This window comes from Gopherus evgoodei, chromosome 5 (assembly GCF_007399415.2).
Source record: "Gopherus evgoodei ecotype Sinaloan lineage chromosome 5, rGopEvg1_v1.p, whole genome shotgun sequence".
In the NCBI taxonomy this organism is placed as follows: Eukaryota; Metazoa; Chordata; order Testudines; family Testudinidae; genus Gopherus; species Gopherus evgoodei.
The window spans coordinates 117308613-117326794 of NC_044326.1; the positions used below are offsets into that span (position 1 = coordinate 117308613).

Sequence of the window (18182 nt, forward strand, 5' to 3'; positions counted from 1 at the left end):
AAACATCCAGTAGGATTACAGTGCTTTCAGCTAGATTAACCAATCATGAAGCAGTGTAACAATTCATATGGTTTAGTTGTTGACAAATTTCTGTTAGCTTTGTGGAATTACAGAGTACTCAGCATTACTTTCTGACAATAAATAATCAGTACGGCATTCAAAGATAAAATTAGGCTGAGACAAGTAAACAAAAGATGAACTACAGTAATTTTCTAATCTTGTTCTACAATGAAGAGTGCAATAAGTGTTTGTTTTTTCTTAATTTTTGTTCTAAAATAGTTTTTTTTAATAAATGGAAAAGTACAGTAGATTTCAACATTCAAGTAAAGATATAAAAATCTTAAAAATCAAACTAAACATAAACAACAAAATAAGTGCTTCTCATGCAGGATCAAGTAATTAACATATTTCACTCATGGAGTGACTCTGTCTCAAGTTCTGTGTTATCAAATATATCAAGTACAATTACCTAAGGCAGGGGTTCTCAAACTGGGGGTCGGGACCCCTCGGGGGGCCATGAAATTATTTCATGGGGGGGTCACGAACTGTCAGCCTCCACCCCAAAACGTGCTTTCCCTCCAGCATTTATAATAGTGTTAAATATGTAAACAAGTGTTTTTTAATTTATAAGGGTTTTTTTTTTAATTTATGAGGGGAGGGGTTGCACACAGAGGCTTGATGTGTGAGGTCACCAGTACAAAAGTTTGAGAATCACTGACCTAAGGACACCATTATTGCTCTCTGACAGCTTCCTTTAACAGAATTGTTATCATATGGGAAGGAAGAGAATATATATTGCTAAATATGTTAGATGTAGGACAGTGTTTTCCAGTATTTATCAAATGCAAATAACTTAGTTCCCCTAGGTCTTAATCAAGCAAGCTGAACAGTTCACATACATTATCATTAGAACTCAATATATAACAATTTAGATCTAACAGGCTCTTCATAGAGGTGGGGGTTAGGGTGACCAGGCAGCAAGTGTGAAAAATCGAGATGGGGTGGGGAGTAATAGGAGCCTATATAAAAAATCAGGACTGTCCCTATAAAATCGAGACCTCTGATCACCCTAATGGGGGTAGCATACTAAGGTTTCTTGGGAATATAGCCAGGCCTGTACACCAAAATCAATGGTTAGCTGTGTTTCATTAAGTTTTAAAAGTGGCTACTAAAACCTAATGGAACACAAAATGTAACTCCCCCCCTCAATTACTACACCTTTAACAAAAGACATTCTCAAAAATAGCTAGCATTTTCCACATTCCTATACTGATTAAGAGAGATGAATAACAAAATATTGATACTTTTATCTATGTAAACTCCTATATAAAAATATACTTAAAAACTCACTGCATTAAATAATAAATGAAATATGGTGACTGAGAGAACAAAAATTGCAGTTAACAGTTCAAAATGTTACATTGGTTCTCAAGGCCACAGCTTTCAGTGTTGGCCACAAGTTGTTACAGTAGTCAAAAAAAATATTATTCTACTTGGAGTAATGTAGCTTTTGATTGTTTCCTCTGTTCCTGTTCTTCCATTTCCTGCATTTAATTTTTTGTGCATAAAGCTTTTAAATACACCAAGTTGGCAGCACATAAAGGTTTCCACTGAGTAAGAAGTGCAGAGCTTATATAGTGTCACAAAACCAGTGGGGAGTATAATTTATATAATAGATTGCCAACCTGGGGTGAGTGGGCTTTGTGTGTGTATGGGTCACTGAACTAGAGGAGAGAGAATTGAATATAGGGTAGAGAGTAGAAGAGTGCAGGTGAGGAAACTGCGTGGTCCTGAACCCGTCCCCACTTTCTTCACAACAAATGTAAGACTGTAGCTGTGAGTAAAGATGCTGTCAGTATCTTGAAAAGTACCCTTTATCCTTTTAGGCTCCCATTGCAATCCCTACAATAGTAGCCCTGGGTACATTTTATAAGTACACATTTGCAGGTTCAGGAAACAGTCTATTTGCTCAATCTTTTCTTTCCTGCTCCTGTGATGGTGCTACTTTTCTGCTGTAACTCTTGTGATGTTTATAAGTACCCATGCATGCCATAGTTATAAGTGTTACATGTTACAAAACACGTTCTTGTGGAAATGGACATTACAAACTATACAAGTGTTATCATAATGTAGGCTTTTTTAGTTCTGTAATTAGAACTGCCAAGGTGCATGCATTAAGGCCCTGCTTAAGCATGTGTTTAAGTCCTATTGATGTCACCATTAAGCTGGTGTACGTATGGAGCCTCACATTACAATAATACATGTGGCATTTGAAGCCAGTGGGACTTAAGCATGTGCCTGTGTGCTTCCCTGAATCAGGTCCTAACGGCTTAATACATAGCAATGTGAAATCTGACATATTTTTGATGTTAGGTTAATTTAGGTTATTATTATTCATGTAAATATTTTAAAATATTTTTTGTGTATGTGCATAAAGATTGGTGATAGACCACAACGTGAGTTGAAATAAATAAATAAAGGTTCTTTGAACCCTTAAGGCCCCCTTTTAACTTTTTTTTTTTTTCCTTTTAGGAAAACCAAATAAATTACTCTTTATAGTGTTAATATAACAATAATTTTATAAACTTAAACATTCAAAACCCAGGAACTTTCAAGTTAAAGTGCTCATAGTAAAAATTTAGTTTTGCTGCATTACACTATTTTCTATTCCTGTTTCTCTTTTTTAGATGATTACTTCTATATTTTGATGTTTATATTGTTAAGTATTTGCTATAAAAGATAAAGTATGAGCAGTAGGGCCAGGCTGTCATCATCTTAGCTTTACGTTTGCTGAGTTTGGAGCACTGAACATCAAAGTCTTAACAGAACCTTAATATGTATTTGTTTAGGTTTCAAGAGGTTTATCCTGGGGAACCTGGCTGGGAGGAGACAATGTGTATTTGTAAACACTGAATGAATTGATTCTAATGCCAACATAACTGATGTCAATTAAAACTACAAAGGAATTTTCAAATTCTGAAATGGAGTTTTTTAAAGATTAACTCTTCTGTGTACTTTGGAATTCTCAGGGCAAAAGGAGCACCGAAGAATCACATAAACAACATAAGCAGTTACCTGTTTTCTTGTCATCAACAGAAAGAGCTCCAGTAGTTGCCATGGTAAGATAACTCTCCAGATTATTTAGGTTGTCTTTTTATATTACTGTATTCCCTCTAATATTTAAACTAATGAATACAAATAAGATTTGTGGGGTCAAATTCTTTGCAAGCTAAGATCCATTGAAATCAATGGAATTATGCTTGCAGAGAATCTGGCGTGTATTTTCTGTGGGGTTTGTAAATTTACAGCAATGAGAATGACATCTTTCAGAATGGTGGTATAATATTTTCAATATTATTTTATTTCTGGTTCTTTGTGTCCTAACGTGATTTTTGTTTTTCTTACTGCTGCTGTACATTGAGCAGACGGTTTTTATTGAGCTGTGATGTTCAGGCCTTCTTTCTAAGATGTTAAAGTTAATTTAGAAGGCAGCAATGTGTACGAGCAGTTCGACTTGTTCTTACAGTATGTATTTTGAATTTGTGTACAAAGAATATCATCTCCCATTGTGTTACCCTTTCACCTGGATTTATGAGGCCCCTGCAAAGTTCATCACAGTCTTGTGAGGTCTTGACTATCCTAAATTTTTGTATCAGAGGGGTAGCGGTGTTAGTCTGGATCTGTAAAAGCAGCAAAGAATCCTGTGGCACCTTATAGACTAACAGACGTTTTGGAGCATGAGCTTTCGTGGGTGAATACCCACTTCATCAGATGCATATAGTGGAAATGTCCAGGGGCAGGTATATATACGCAGGCAAGCTAGAGATAATGAGGTAGTTCAATCAGGGAGGATGAGGCCCTGTTCTAGCAGTTGAGATGTGAAAACCAAGGGAGGAGAAACTAGTTCTGTAGCTGGCAAGCCATTCACAGTCTTTGTTTAATCCTGAGCTGATGGTGTCAAGTTTGTATATGAACTGAAGCTCAGCAGTTTCTCTTTGAAGTCTGGTCCTGAAGTTTTTTTGCTGCAGGATGGCCACCTTAAGGTCTGCTATAGTGCGGCCAGGGAGTTTGAAGTGTTCTCCTACAGGTTTTTGTATATTGCCATTCCTAATATCTGATTTGTGTCCATTTATTCTTTTCTGTAGCGACTGTCCAGTTTGGCCGATGTACATAGCAGAGAGGCATTGCTGGCATATGATGGCATATATTACATTGGTGGGCGTGCAGGTGCATGAACCGGTGATGGTATGGCTGATCTGGTTAGGTGTCAACCAGACGCCAACTCTGTCCACATATCTACACCAGCGACACCATTACAGGACCTAACCAGATCAGCCATACCATCACCGGTTCATTCACCTGGACGTCCACCAATGTAATATATGCCATCATATGTAATATATGCCATCCATCTGGCCTGTGGGAAGTACTTGAGGTTCACAGTGGGGTCCAACCATTATCAATACAAAATGGATTCTCCACTGAGAGTTTTCATGAAATGCCTGGCAATAGTACCTGTACACCTCAGAAGGAAGAACGCTGATGTCTATCCTTACCTGGATGATTGACTGATAAAGTGCACATTTCAGCAGGAGACAAGAGCAAGTCTTCCTCCTCTAAATGGTAGGCCACATGATGGTCTATGAAAAAGATCATCTGTTATGCCATCACTGATGATAGAGTTCATAGAAGCTCTGATTGGGAAGCTATACTTTCTCCGAGCTGGAGTCAGTGAAGATTTCTGTTGATGCAATTGCTAGTGCTCGGGATAGAATAAAAGTTGACTATGGTGGTATTGCCATGTCTAGGGCTGCTTGGCCATATGTTTGCTTGCATATATATGGCAGTACTTGCCAGACTTCACCTGCGACATCTTCACCTCTGCCTCAAGTCAGTCGATTCCCCAGGGAAACATCAGATGAACAAGAAGGCTTTGGTCTCACCTCACGTTGTTGCAGAACTAAGATGGCAGAAGAAACTCAGAAACATGCATGGAGGGGTACCATTCTTGGAACTCTCATTGACACAAACTTTATGGAACTATCTGGCACAGGTTGAGAAGTCCATTGGGACCATCCATAAATGCAAGAGACCTAGGCCCTAGAAGTTATGAGGTTCCACATCAAATTCCTGGTGCTCAGAGCCACTAAAATAGCCTGCAGAGCCTTCCTCCATATTCTTCAAAACTCCACTGTGCAAATACTGACAGAGAACCCATCTTCAATGAAATACATAAGCAAACAAGGGGGCACATATTCATCTTCCCTTTGTCTGGAAGCTGTGCCAGAACTTTTGTTCCAGGGGGGCCATGAACCTGGTGTTTCTAAAATGCTTTCCTTCTGTAGTGGTCTCAAGGCATACTATATACTTTTTCACCAATCTCCTTGTTCCTCAGAGTAATTTCCAAGATGAGAAGAGACAAAGGCATGATCTTATGGTGGCTCTATATGGGCCTACACAGTTTTGGTTGACAGACCTGCTGAACATTTCTATTCAGTTCCAGTCTAGCTCCCAGACTGCCTGGACCCCATAGACAAATATTCCATCCAGACTTGAAGTTGCTGCACCTGATGGCATGGCTCTTATCTGGCTAAGTACTACGGACAGAGGCTGCTCCCTTCAGGTCCAGGAAATCCTGTTACAAGGCAGGAAAATGTCAGCCAGAAGAACCCATTCATCTGAAGGGGAGAGCTTCTCTCTATGGGCAGTCCAGCATGGTCTTCACCTTGTCCCGGCCTTGATACTTATTGGACTTACAATAGGTCTGAGGGAACTGAGGGAGGGACATGGCTGCCTTGTACTTCATGGCAGCACACGGAGGCACATGGCACGTGTATGGCCCTGATTTTAATTAAAAAATAATTAAATCTTGTGCACATGAGGTGCATGCACCCCTACAGTTGGATTCCCACTGACTATAACATCTTGCAGAGCTGCAGTTACTGTAGGCTTCTTTCCTTTTTTCCAAATTTGTTGCTGAGTTTTCAGAGAAATGTTAAATGGCATTTCACTTTTAAATCTGCAAACTCATTATAATTTCCTGTCCTTCCCTCAGGAGCAGTTATTCAACACTAAGAATTCCACATCTTGCATATATATTGTAAGTGGCATAGATCTTAATGTTTTAAAGCACTTTTCAACAATAAAATAAATGTTTACTTTCTCTATCAGACAAGTCATGTGTCAACTAAATAGCAGTGCAGAGCATATAAAAATGGTAAATCACTTTGTGCAGTACATTGTTTTAACTGAAGGAACATATCCTTATTTTGGAAGTATTTAGAAATACAGTAGCCACCTCAAAAGATAATGTTTTTCTTTAGTAGATAAATAAAATCAGAACCACATTCATATGTAGCATATTTCAAAAACTGTCTATTTTCCAAATGATTTTGAATGTAAGAATACTGGACCTACTTGGAGAAATTAATAATCAATTATCTTTTGTATATGTTTTATATATTAATGGGACTTGCAGGTAGCAGCAAAGGCCATCAGAATATCTGGGCCCATATCTTGCTCTTATAGATATTAGATTTAGAAATCTGATTCATTACAATGGCATCAGGATTGGGTCCCGAATGTGGAACTAAAATGTGGCACTCCCTTTAAAATTGAAATTAAAATGAAAGCTAATATTATCATACATCTTAATAGATACAGAAGGAAAAATGTGTCAGCTTTTGGATCTTCTGGTCAAGATTTATATCTAGGAAAGAGATTCCTCTTAATTTCATCGTTAACAATCCAGAATCATAAGGATCTGTAGCCAAAGCAACCATAAAAAAGGAGATTTTGATTAACAATGGTATAATAAGTTTGTTTTGGCTTTGTTGCAAGGCCAGTCCTCGCTTACAGACAGCCCTCCAACCTGAAGCAAATACTCACCAGCAACTGCACACTACACAACAAAAACACCAACTCAGGAACCAAACCCTGCAAAAAAACCCGGTGCCAACTCTGTCTACCTATCTATTCAAGGGACAGCATCATAGGACATAATCACATCAGCCACGCCGTCAGGGGCTCGTTCACTTGCATATCTACCAACGTGATATATGCCATCATGTACCAGCAATGCCCCTCTGCCATATACATTGGCCAAACTGGACAATCTCTGTGCAAAAGAACAAATGAACACAAATCTGACATCAGGAATCATAACATTCAAAAACCAGTGGGAGAACACTTCAGCCTCTCTAACCACTCAGTGACAGATTTGAAGGTGGCAATTTTGCAACAAAAAAACTTCAAAAACAGACTCCAAAGAGAAACTGCTGAACTTGAATTAATATGCAAATTAGATACTTAGGTTTAAACAGAGACTGGGAATGGTTGGGCTATTACACTAATTGAATCTATTTTCCCATGTTAAGTTCTCCTCACACCTTCTATGGGTCATCTCGATTATCACTTCATAGGGTTTTTTTTTCTCCTGCTGATGATAGCTCATCTCAGTTGATTGGCCTCTTACAGTTGGCATGGCTACTTCCACCTTTTCATGTTCTCTGTATGTATAAATATCTTATTTCTGTGTGTTCTAGTCTATGCATCTGAAGAAGTGGGCTGTAGCCCACAAACGCTTATGCTCAAATAAATTTGTTAGTCTCTAAGGTGCCACAAGTACTCCTGTTCTTTTTAAGAACATGTGTAATTTTAAACTTATTGATAGTCCCACTGAAGTAAATTGGGTTACTCAAGTAGTTAAAGTTAAGCACACACTTAAGTACTTTGCTTAATGGGGGCCCAAGAGATCAAGTCCATTCTGGTTTTCTTCCACTCTCCTGTAATTTTGTTTAGTCAGTTGCACATTTTTGGTGTTGACCTGTGAGGCTGATGCCCTTAAGTCACAATCTCCCTTCTGGGATTTTTCAGAGGTAGGAAAGATTTATATATTAACAAGCAAGCCCATAACTAGTTTTTGATTAAATATTTTTTGTTAGAAAATGCTGATTCATCAAAACTGAAATTTTTAGTGGAAACTTACTGGTTTCAATGAAAATGTCTCCTAGGGTAGCCAGCCCAGAATAGTCAAGAGCTCAGTGGTTTTGGCTCTAATCTAGGACATGGGAGAAGGGTTCCAGACCCTGCTGTGGCTAATTCTGAGCAGGGACTTGAACCTGAGTTTCCCATCTCTCAGGTGAATACCTTAACCATGGACTATAGAGTCAGCCTCTCTCTGTAACCCAATGAATGTTTGTTTATACAAAATGGGATAGAGAATCAGAGAGGCTGACTCTGTAGACTGGTAGTTAGGGCACTCATTTGGGGTGTGGGAGACCCTGGTCCAACTCAGGCAGAACAGAGACTTGAACCCACATCCCTAGTATTCTGGGGTGGAATGCTCTCTCATGTTTTTTATGAATAATTTCAAAAGTTGTAGTTCTGATATGGAAAAAAACGATGTAAAAACCTCAGTTTTTTCCCTGAAATGGAATTCTTGTCTTCAGGCCAGTTCTAATGTTAACTGCTTGCCTTGTTATGAATCGCATGCAGTCTAGTATTTTCTCCTCACTGAAAAACTGACTTTTAGTATTTTTTTTTATACCAGAATGTTAATTTTACCTATGTATTCAGCTTCCACCTCTCACAAAGGTGGAGTAATTGTGCCAATGGGAGAGTGCTCTCCTGTCGGCATAGAGCGTTTTTACCAGATGTGCAACAGTGGTGCAGCTGCGTTGGTGCACTTCTAGCGTAGACCTGCCCTAAGAGGTTAAACATGAAAAATTTCTTAAAATGCCAGAAAAGAATAGCAAAAATTATCTTGTAGGTGGTTGATACAACTTATATATGTAGATAAAGACAATTTAACGTTTCTGTTCAATAAGTTACTTTTAATATGTTGTTTTCCTCTTTTTACAAAATGTGTAACTCTGTTTGTTTTACTGTGTATATAGGTGTCTCCTTTCTGTAAAGACCAGAGGTAAAATATTGTTTTTAACGTGTTTCTTAGCATGATTTTGACACCTGTCCACACAGTGCAGACCAAGTTCTAACATAACGTGGTTGATGTCCAGCATTGTTTATCAATTGTTTAAACACTGTCAATTTAGTGGTGTGGTGGAGAGGAAGACCTATGATTTAATCACTCTCCAAGTTTTAATCTCTTGTTGTATCTGAATTCGTCAAAACCTCTAGCAAAAGGAAGGAAATTAAACCTGATATTCCTGGTATTTCTAATGAAAAAACAGGCAGATTATTTACAAGAGTAAAAGACAATTTGTTTAGTTTGTAAACTCTTCAGGGAAGGGGCTACTCAGGTTTGTACAGTGGCCCCGGACATGGGCATTCTCAGTTGGTCCCTAGGCCACTAGCATGATACAGATAATAAATAATAATTATAATGATTGAGGTATACTGAGAGAGCACCCTTAGGGTCATAGTATAAGATGGGGAGTCAGGTATTCTGAGTTCTCTTCTTCTTCCCTCCATCAGTCACTGTAGGCTTGATTCTGCCATCCTTACTCATGCTGAGTAGTACTTATGAGAGTATTGCCTCTCAGGTAAATGCTACTCAGCACAACAAAGGGTAATAGAATCAGGCTGTGTGTGCTCTTGATCAAGTCTTAAACTTCTCAATGCTTCAATTTCCCTATCTGTGAAAAGGGGATGACAGTACTTGCCTACCTCACAATAGTGGTATGAAAATTAATATTTTATAGTGATTTGAGCTGTTTAGTTAAAAGATACTATAATTGCAAAATAAATAAAATGTTTTATTAATAAAAACACTGTAGTATTGTAAATGTATACAGTGCTCTACAAAGATCAAGTAAGACATATATTTCCAAACCCAAGTCACAGGTTGACCATTCTGGGAAAGAAGGAAAACAAAGAGAGATTATTGGTGAGGAAAGATTCCTGAGAGAAGTGAGTTTTGGAGGAGAAGGAGAGAGAAGGGGCTTGGTGGTGAGGAAGTGGGATAATGCCCCAAGCATTTGGGGGCAGCATAATGGAAAACACGAAGTTAGAAGAATGAAAAAAAAAGAAAAAGAAATGAGGAGGATTTAGGATAATAAGGAATGAGAGGGGAGTGGGAGAAAAGACAGGAGATAAAGGTAGGAGCAGCATCATGTAGGTCCTTGAAGTGTCAGAAGGAGGAGCTTGGCTTTGATATGATAAGGGACAGGAAACCAGTGGATGAAGGAGGAGTGACATGTTCAGAGCAGTGGGAAAGGACATGATTATATGAGCAGTATTTTGGGTGTGGTTGGTAGGGAAGTGGTGTAGGCCAGAAAGTAGAATATTACAGTAGTCAAGGCACGAGGTGGCTATGGCATGAGCAATGGCAATGAAGGGGGACACAACTAGTGACAGAACTCATTGAGAGGCTACGTATGTGGGAAAGGGGAGCAAAGTGTTGAAGATGACATTACACTACAAGCCTGGGAGAAAAGAAGGATATTGGTGGTGTTAATGAAGGGATCAGGTAAGATTTTTGCCATTTGGGGAACTCATGCTTTCCCGGTCAATGGGAATTAGGTGCCTAAGAGACTTTTGAAAATGGGATTTAGGCACCTAAGTCACTTAGGTGCTTTTGAAAATTTTTGCTCTGATCAAGTATAGGAACACCTTAATCATTCTCTGTGTGACTGTGTGTATAAAAGGGGAGGGGTGGTGGTGAAGAAAGATACAGGAGAGAATTAAGTCTTTCTAATACTGTTACTATTTATTATTTTCACAAACTACTAGAGAACTAGCTTTATCCAGATAAGTGTGTAACTAGTGAAACTTGGACTGATTCTTCAGACATATGAATAAATGTAGAAAATAAAAGCATTTAAAAAAAGGAAACAGAAAAAGAAAATCCATAGTGTTTGAATGATTTAGTAACTATATTGCTTCTAGCCCTGCTCTCTGTGCTAGCATATGTTGTGTAAGTAGTTAAGTGGCTTCTATTTAATGGCTAAATCATTTTTAGTATATTGTCACAATTATTGCTTTCATGCTGAATTGTTAATAGAATCACTTTGGTAGCATATTAAAAGTACTGCATACCATAGTGCTCATTTACTTCAAGAGCTAGGGTTTCCTTGAAATCATATTGTGCTGCATAATTATAGTTTGCAGACTAAAAGTTTTATCTTACAGATTGTAAATCTGCATTTTTGTGGTGATATGCATTACAGGGGTTTCATGTCTAGGTATTTGTTAAGAAATTTATATCTTTCAATAGGCTATGCCTGATTTCACAGCTTAAAAAGTAGGCTATATTATGTGAAAATAATAAACCTATCACAGTCGGCAATGGCAACAGCATTCTAACTGCTGCGATTTTAGTATGTAACAAAAGCATTATTTTTTCCTTGAACATTTAGATTCTTATATACAGTACTTAAAAAAAACTTTTGCAATATGTTATTTGACAGCAGAATATATTTAAAGAATCCAATTCATGATTATAAAAAGTGGAAGAAATAGAGTATATAGTGTAAAATATGTAATGATTACTATACATTTTATATTTGCACAAAATTCAGTGAAGAAAAATAAATGCTAATTATTTGTATTTCTTTTCTTTATTGTGTGCCTGCTTACTGAAAGAGTGGTATGCATGTGGGTTCACAATGCTTAGCAACAGTTTTTTCTTAGTAGTAGGCAGCTTGAAGACTGCTATCTGAAAGATGATTGCCCAGAGGCAAGTGGGCAGAGTCACTTAGAAGAAAAAATTTCTACAAGACGGGTAGGTCTTAGCTCCTTTAAGGGCTTTAAAAATGAAAACCATGAATCTTAAATTGGATCTGGAAACAAACAGTTTATATTGTGTATGGAGCACTGCTGGTATTGTGTGCTTTCCTGTCTTTAATGTCTAAGAAGCAGGCTGCTGCATTTTGTACCAGCTGAAGCTTTTCATTTGGCCATTATTTTGGTCTGCAAGTAGATTCTGTTGCAGCGATCTAACCTAGGGGTAATGAATGCAGGAATCATCATAGCTGACTGAGAAGAATGGGCTTAATATCTTAGTCATTTGAATATAAAAGAGGCATTCCCCTCCACCATTGTTGTCTGTTTCTCCAATAGTAGGCAGAGTGCTGTCTTGTTGATGGATTGGTTGTATCTGCTGAAAATGAGACATAAGTTAGGATGTTTTTTGAGTAGTGGTATGTATGAAATGTATATGCCCTTCAGTTTAGAAATAAATCTCATGGGTTATTTTGGTTTGTCTTCGGATTTTTTAAACAAATTGTTGATTTAGGCAGTACTGACACTTCCCACTTGGGGAGAAAGCCCCATGCCAGATTGCTGTGTTACTACTCTGGCACTCTGCCCTGGTGCCCTGTGCATGGGTTCCTAAGTTGCAGGTCTCCACAGTTTCATTTCATTTACCCAATCTAAGTCTGCTGTCTTCTTTTAAAATATATTTCTGCTCCTTCAGACAAAGGAATTGCATTCAAATTTAATTTAAGCAAGCTGCTGAAGTCCTAAAATTTTGTTAGTGCCATCTGGAATTTCATTAGATCCTTTCTGCTTACTAAGGTATTTAGCTGTTGAAAATTTTTGAATGATTTCACATATGAGAATTTAAAATTTACTCCATTAACTTTACAATAGGTAGCTAATATGTAATACTCATCTTAAGCTGTGATACCATATAGCAGTGGAGATCTGTGATCCTTGAAACATTTAAAATTTTTTTCTTTCTTTTAGTAAATTATATTTCTGGGAAGCTAAAAGCTTTATGTATGCAGTATCTTAGTATTGAAATATTTTGGACTTTTTCCACATTTGGGACCAGATGTTGGAAATGGGGTGCCTTAATTGTTCCTGAAAAATGTAGTTTTTGTTGTTTTCCTCTGGACTCTTTGTCCAGTTTATCCACATCTTTCCTAAAGTGTGGCAACCTGAACTGGACATAGTACTCCAGTGGAATCCTCCCCAGTGCTCAGTTGAGTGGAATAGTTACCTACCAACCCCCGTTTGAGGCCTCAACCAAAATCAGGGCTCCACTGTTCAGGATTCTAAGGCCAGAAGGGGTGACTGTGATCTTCTAGTCTGACTTCCTGTATAACACAGGCTATAGGTTTTCCCTGAAATAATTTGTTTTGAGTAGAATATATCTTTTCAGTAAAATATCCAGTCTTGATTTAAAAATGGTCAGTGATGGAGAATCAACCACAGCCCTTGGTAAATTGTTCTAATAATTAATGACCCTGACTTGTTAAAAATTTACATCTTATTTCCAGTTTGAATTTGTCTAACATCAATTTCCAGCCACTGGATCTTTTTATACCTTTGTCTGCTACATGAAGAGCCCATTATTAACTATTTGTTCCCCTTGTAGGTACTTACACACTGTGATCAAATAAACTCTTAATCTTCTGTTTGTTAAACTAAATAGATTGAGCTCCTTAAATCTGCCACATAAGGCATGTTTTCAAATCCGTTAATCATTCTTGTGGCTCTTCTCTGAACCCTCCCCAATTTATTATCAACCTTCCTGAATTGTGGACACCAGAGCTGGACAGAGTATTCCAGCAGTAGTCACAGAAGTACCAATACAGAGGTAATATAACCTGCCTACTCCTACTTGAGATTCCTGTCTTCAAAGGATCACATTAGCTCTTTTGGCTACAGTATCCTACTAAAACAACAAGGAGTCCAGTGGCACCTTAAAGGCTAACAGATTTATTTATTTATTTATTTATCTACAATCCATCCTGGACAATGATCCCACACTTTCACAGGCCTTGGGTGGCAGGCCAGTCCTTGCCCACAGACAACCTGCCAACCTGAAGCATATTCTCACCAGTAACTGCACACTGCACCATAGTAAATCTAACTCAGGAACCAATCCATGCAACAAACCTCGATGCCATCTCTGCCTACGTAACTACACCAGCGACACCATCACAGGACCTCACCAGATCAGCCACATCATCACCGGTTCATTCACTTGCACATCCACCAATGTAATATACGCCATCATATGCCACAATGCCCCTCTGCTATGTACATCGGCCAAACTGGACAGTACCTACGGAAAAGGATAAATGGACACAAATCAGATATTAGGAATGGCAATATACAAAAACCTGTAGGAGAACACGTCAATCTCCCTGGACACACAATAGCAGATCTAAAGGTAGCCATCCTGCAGCAAAAAAACTTCAGGACCAGACTTCAAACAGAAACTGCTGAGCTTCAGTTCATCTGCAAATTTGACACCATCAGCTCAGGATTAAACAAAGGCTGTGAATGGCTTGCCAACTACAAAACTAGTTTCTCCTCCCTTGGTTTTCACACCTCAACTGCTAGAAGAGGGCCTTGTCCTCCCTGAGTGAACTAACCTCATTATATCTAGCCTGCTTCTTGCTCACATATCTATACCTGCCCCTGGAAATTTCCACTACATGCATCCGACAAAGTGGGTATTCACCCACGAAAGCTCATGCTCCAAAACGTCTCTTAGTCTATAAGGTGCCACAGGACTCTTTGCTGCTTGTACAGATTTATTTGGGCATAAGCTTTCATGGGTAAAAAACCCACTTCTTCAGATGCTACCTCCTGATATTAGTATCATACTTGGAGCTTATATTCAGCTGATTATCTATCAGGAAACCCCCCTCCCCTGTCTTTTTCAGAGTCACTGCTTCTCAGGATAGAGTTCTAAAAGTATGGTCTGCAGTCTTTATTACAAGATTATACATATATATTTGGCTGTATTAAGATACATACGGTTTGCTTTCACCCATCTTCCCAAGCAATCCAGATCAGACTAAATCAATGGCCTGTCCTCTTCATTATTTACCACTCCTTCAATCTTTGTATTATCCACAAATTTAATCAGTGATGATTTTATGGTATCTTCTGGGTAAAACATATAGGTAAAACAGATAAAAACATTAAATAACGTAGGGCCGTGAACTGTTCCATGCTGGACTCCACTGTTAACAAAGACTTGATAATTCTTTGTTTTAAACATATATTTTGAGACCTAGCTATTCTTTAATACATTTAATGCCATTTTAAGTTTGTATCGTTCTAGTTTCTTAATCAAAATACTGTGCAGTACCAAGTCAAGTGCCTTATTAAATATTAATACTAAATATTAACACTAATAACATCTTATTAGCATATGATATATTACGTCATACATATTAACATCAACAATTTTACCTTTATCTACCAAACTTGTAATCGCATTTAAAAAAAAGAGACCAAGTTAGTTTGGCAGGAGTGTTTTCCATAAATCTGAGTTTATTATCATTAATTATATTACCATCCTTTAGGCCTTTATTGAGTCCTTTATAAGCTGTTCCATTATTTTGCCTAGGGATCAAGATCAGGCTGAAAGGCCTATAATTATCCCAGTCATTTCATTTGCTCTTTTAAAACTTTGGCACATTTGCTTTCTTCTAGTCTTCTGGAACTTCTTATGTATTCTGAAAGTTACTGAAAATCAACATTAACAGTATTAACATTTATTAGAGTTCTAGTCATTGACCAATATGTAATAAGAGACAGTCCTTGCTACAAGAGCGTACAGTCTAAACAGAAAAGACAGAGTGTGGGAGGAAGACAGTATTATCATCATCCAAATATTACCAGACATGGAATTGAGGCACAGAGGGATTAAGTGATTTATCAAAGGGCACACGGAATCTTTAATATAAATGGGAACTGAACCCAGATTTCTTGAGTCTTGGGCTAGTGCTTTAATCGCAAGACCATCTCCTCCTTCTAAAGACTAATTTCATCCATGTTCTTATGATGATAATTTCAGACAATCATGAACAAGCTAAACTGTGTCTGAGCCCCTTATTTATCAAGTTCAATGCATGGCTTGACATACGTGAATCCTCTCATTGTCTGGCTATGCTGAAAGGACAGGAAACATTTGACATGGGTTTAATCAGGCGACAACTTTATTATTATATGTCTGGGACTACCCAGCAGATAACGGTGTACAGTGAAGATAGCTCCATGTTTACCATTCCCGGGGGATGAGTCAGCGACCACATGCTGACTCCTTCTGCAGCAGTTTTCTTCTTCACCATGTCCTCCCCCACCAGCCATAAAACTCTGTTCCTGTTACTTGGCCAGCCAGCCAAAGACTCCCCTGCTTAAAGATGAAGGGCCGTCATTACAAAGGCCCTTGCATCCTGGGAAGTAATGTTGTCCTGACAAACTTTATGACAGTTCATTTAAAGGCACTCAGTACTTGTAAGCTCAAGTTTCTTGCATAAGGTTATTTTTGGGGGGTCAGTGATTTCAGCTTACAGAGTGAACGAGTTAAGTTTTATTTACATAGGAGGTTTCTTTCTTGGAGTCAGTGATTTCAACTCAGCGTGAGTAAACTACCAGATAATCCACTTTAAATCAAATTTATAAGGATAAGGAGATACTATGGACTCATCCTAGATTGTTTGTTTTTGAAAGTGGTGAAAGATTTTTAGTTTTATTTGCAAGTGTTTCTCTATGCCTATATATCTATTTTGGTTAAGTCCTTCTTCACAACCTTGATGATTAAAGGTCTATCTTCTGGGCTCAATGCTATCTCTATTGTGACCATATCAAATGGCTCTCTCACTACTGTGTTCTGGTAGGCATGTACCCGGAAGAGTCTCTCATGGCTCATGCTATCCACAGCAGGGCAAATTTGGTTGTCATATGCAATAACGTTTCTATCTAGAATATGTGCAAAACAGCCAGAGTCTTCCATATATATAAATTAAAAATAACCTGTTGCTTAGAGTTAGTTTCTATTGAGGAATCCCATATTAATCTCTAGGTTATGAATAAGCTGTTTTTGAAATAAGGGAGCCCAAATTCTGCCTGTCCCCCAAATTTAGATTAGTTTAGGAAGTCTCTTACATGAGCTGGTCAATTTGTGAAAGATTTTGCTTTTATTAAGACACACATTTGAGGCTTTCTGTGTCCATGCCTCTTATAATCCTTTGGAGATACTATATCCCTTCTTTAATTAAAAAAAGGTTTTTAATGTTGGTCAATTATTTTTATTTTGAGTCATCCTAAAGCTAATTACTCTCCCAAAATGAGAATCCTGGGCAGATAGAATCTTTAAAGAAAAAAACTTTCTTGCTTATGATTCTGCATAAGATATAACTGCTCAAGATTCTCATTCAGCCATCCATCCAGCAGGTCAGTCACTTGGAGAGGGAGGAGGACTGGCTGCCTTGGACAGAGCAATGCTGGGCAGGCTCAGGGGAGTGAGAGTGAGCTCCCGGCTGATGGCTGGCATGCTGAGGCCCTGAGACAAGGACAGAGAAGGTGCTGGGGCTGCAGGGAAGTGGCCCAGGGAAGTAGACTGAGAAGTTTGAGGGGACACAGCATGTGGCTGCCATCTACAGGGTCCCTGTGCCAGGACCTAGAGTAGTGGGCAGGTCTGGGTCCCCCTTTGTAGCCCCCAATCACCGCTGAGAAGTGGCTGGACAGTGGACTGCTATTCCCCTGGAAGGGAGATACAGCCAGAGGGCTGGGTGATATAAGTGTGTGTGATACAGCCAAGTGTGATAGTGCCAGAGGGCTGTGTCCTGAAGAGGACGCCGTGGTACTTGAGGCAACACGGATTGGGGAGTGGAGGTGATGTTGTGTGACTGAGCAGTTTTATGTGTAGGTATCTCACAGGCTAACAGTAATTACTACTATCACAGAGGACCAGAAAGCTTTTGAACTGGGGAGTTTCATCCTGTCTTGCTGATAGCTTAGGTCTCTTACCTTTATAAAAGTAAGTGTGTGTGTGTAAGATTTACAATTAAAATATTTTTTAAAAATACAAATGAACTGAGTGCTTGAGAAGTAATTGGGTGTATGTGGTTATAATCTTTAACTTGAATATTATTCTTATTTTTTTATTTGAAAAGAAATTCCTAGACATAAGTTGTCATAGTATAATTCCCAATTCTGAACCTTAGCGTCCAAAATATGGGTACTAGCATGAATTCCCCTAAGCTTAATTACCAGCTTACATCCTGTAGTGCTGCCACCAATCAGGAATTCCCGTGCCTGATACACTCTGGTCCCCCAAAACCTTCCCTGGGGACCCCCAAGACCCAGACCCCCTGGATCTTAACACAAGGAAAGTAAACCCCTTTTCTCACCGTTGCCTTTCCCAGCCTTCTCCTCCAGGTGTTCCCTCCCTGGGCTCCTGGAGAGAGATACAGATTCAAGCTCCGTGAATCTAAACAAAGGGATTCCCCCTTCTCCTTTCTTCCTCCCAG

The 18182-nt window shown here is 38.6% G+C and overlaps 1 protein-coding gene across 10 annotated transcripts in view; it reads left to right on the forward strand.

The window, feature by feature from the left end:
- The window catches only part of STPG2 (sperm tail PG-rich repeat containing 2), a 422300-nt gene that overhangs the window by 99248 nt on the left and 304870 nt on the right, over positions 1-18182 (forward strand). For all 10 annotated transcript variants that reach the window (XM_030564765.1, XM_030564764.1, XM_030564761.1 and 7 more), the window contains one exon: positions 3030-3119. In XM_030564765.1, coding sequence (XP_030420625.1) covers positions 3030-3119 — 90 coding nt within the window. The remainder of the gene's footprint in view (positions 1-3029; positions 3120-18182) is intronic.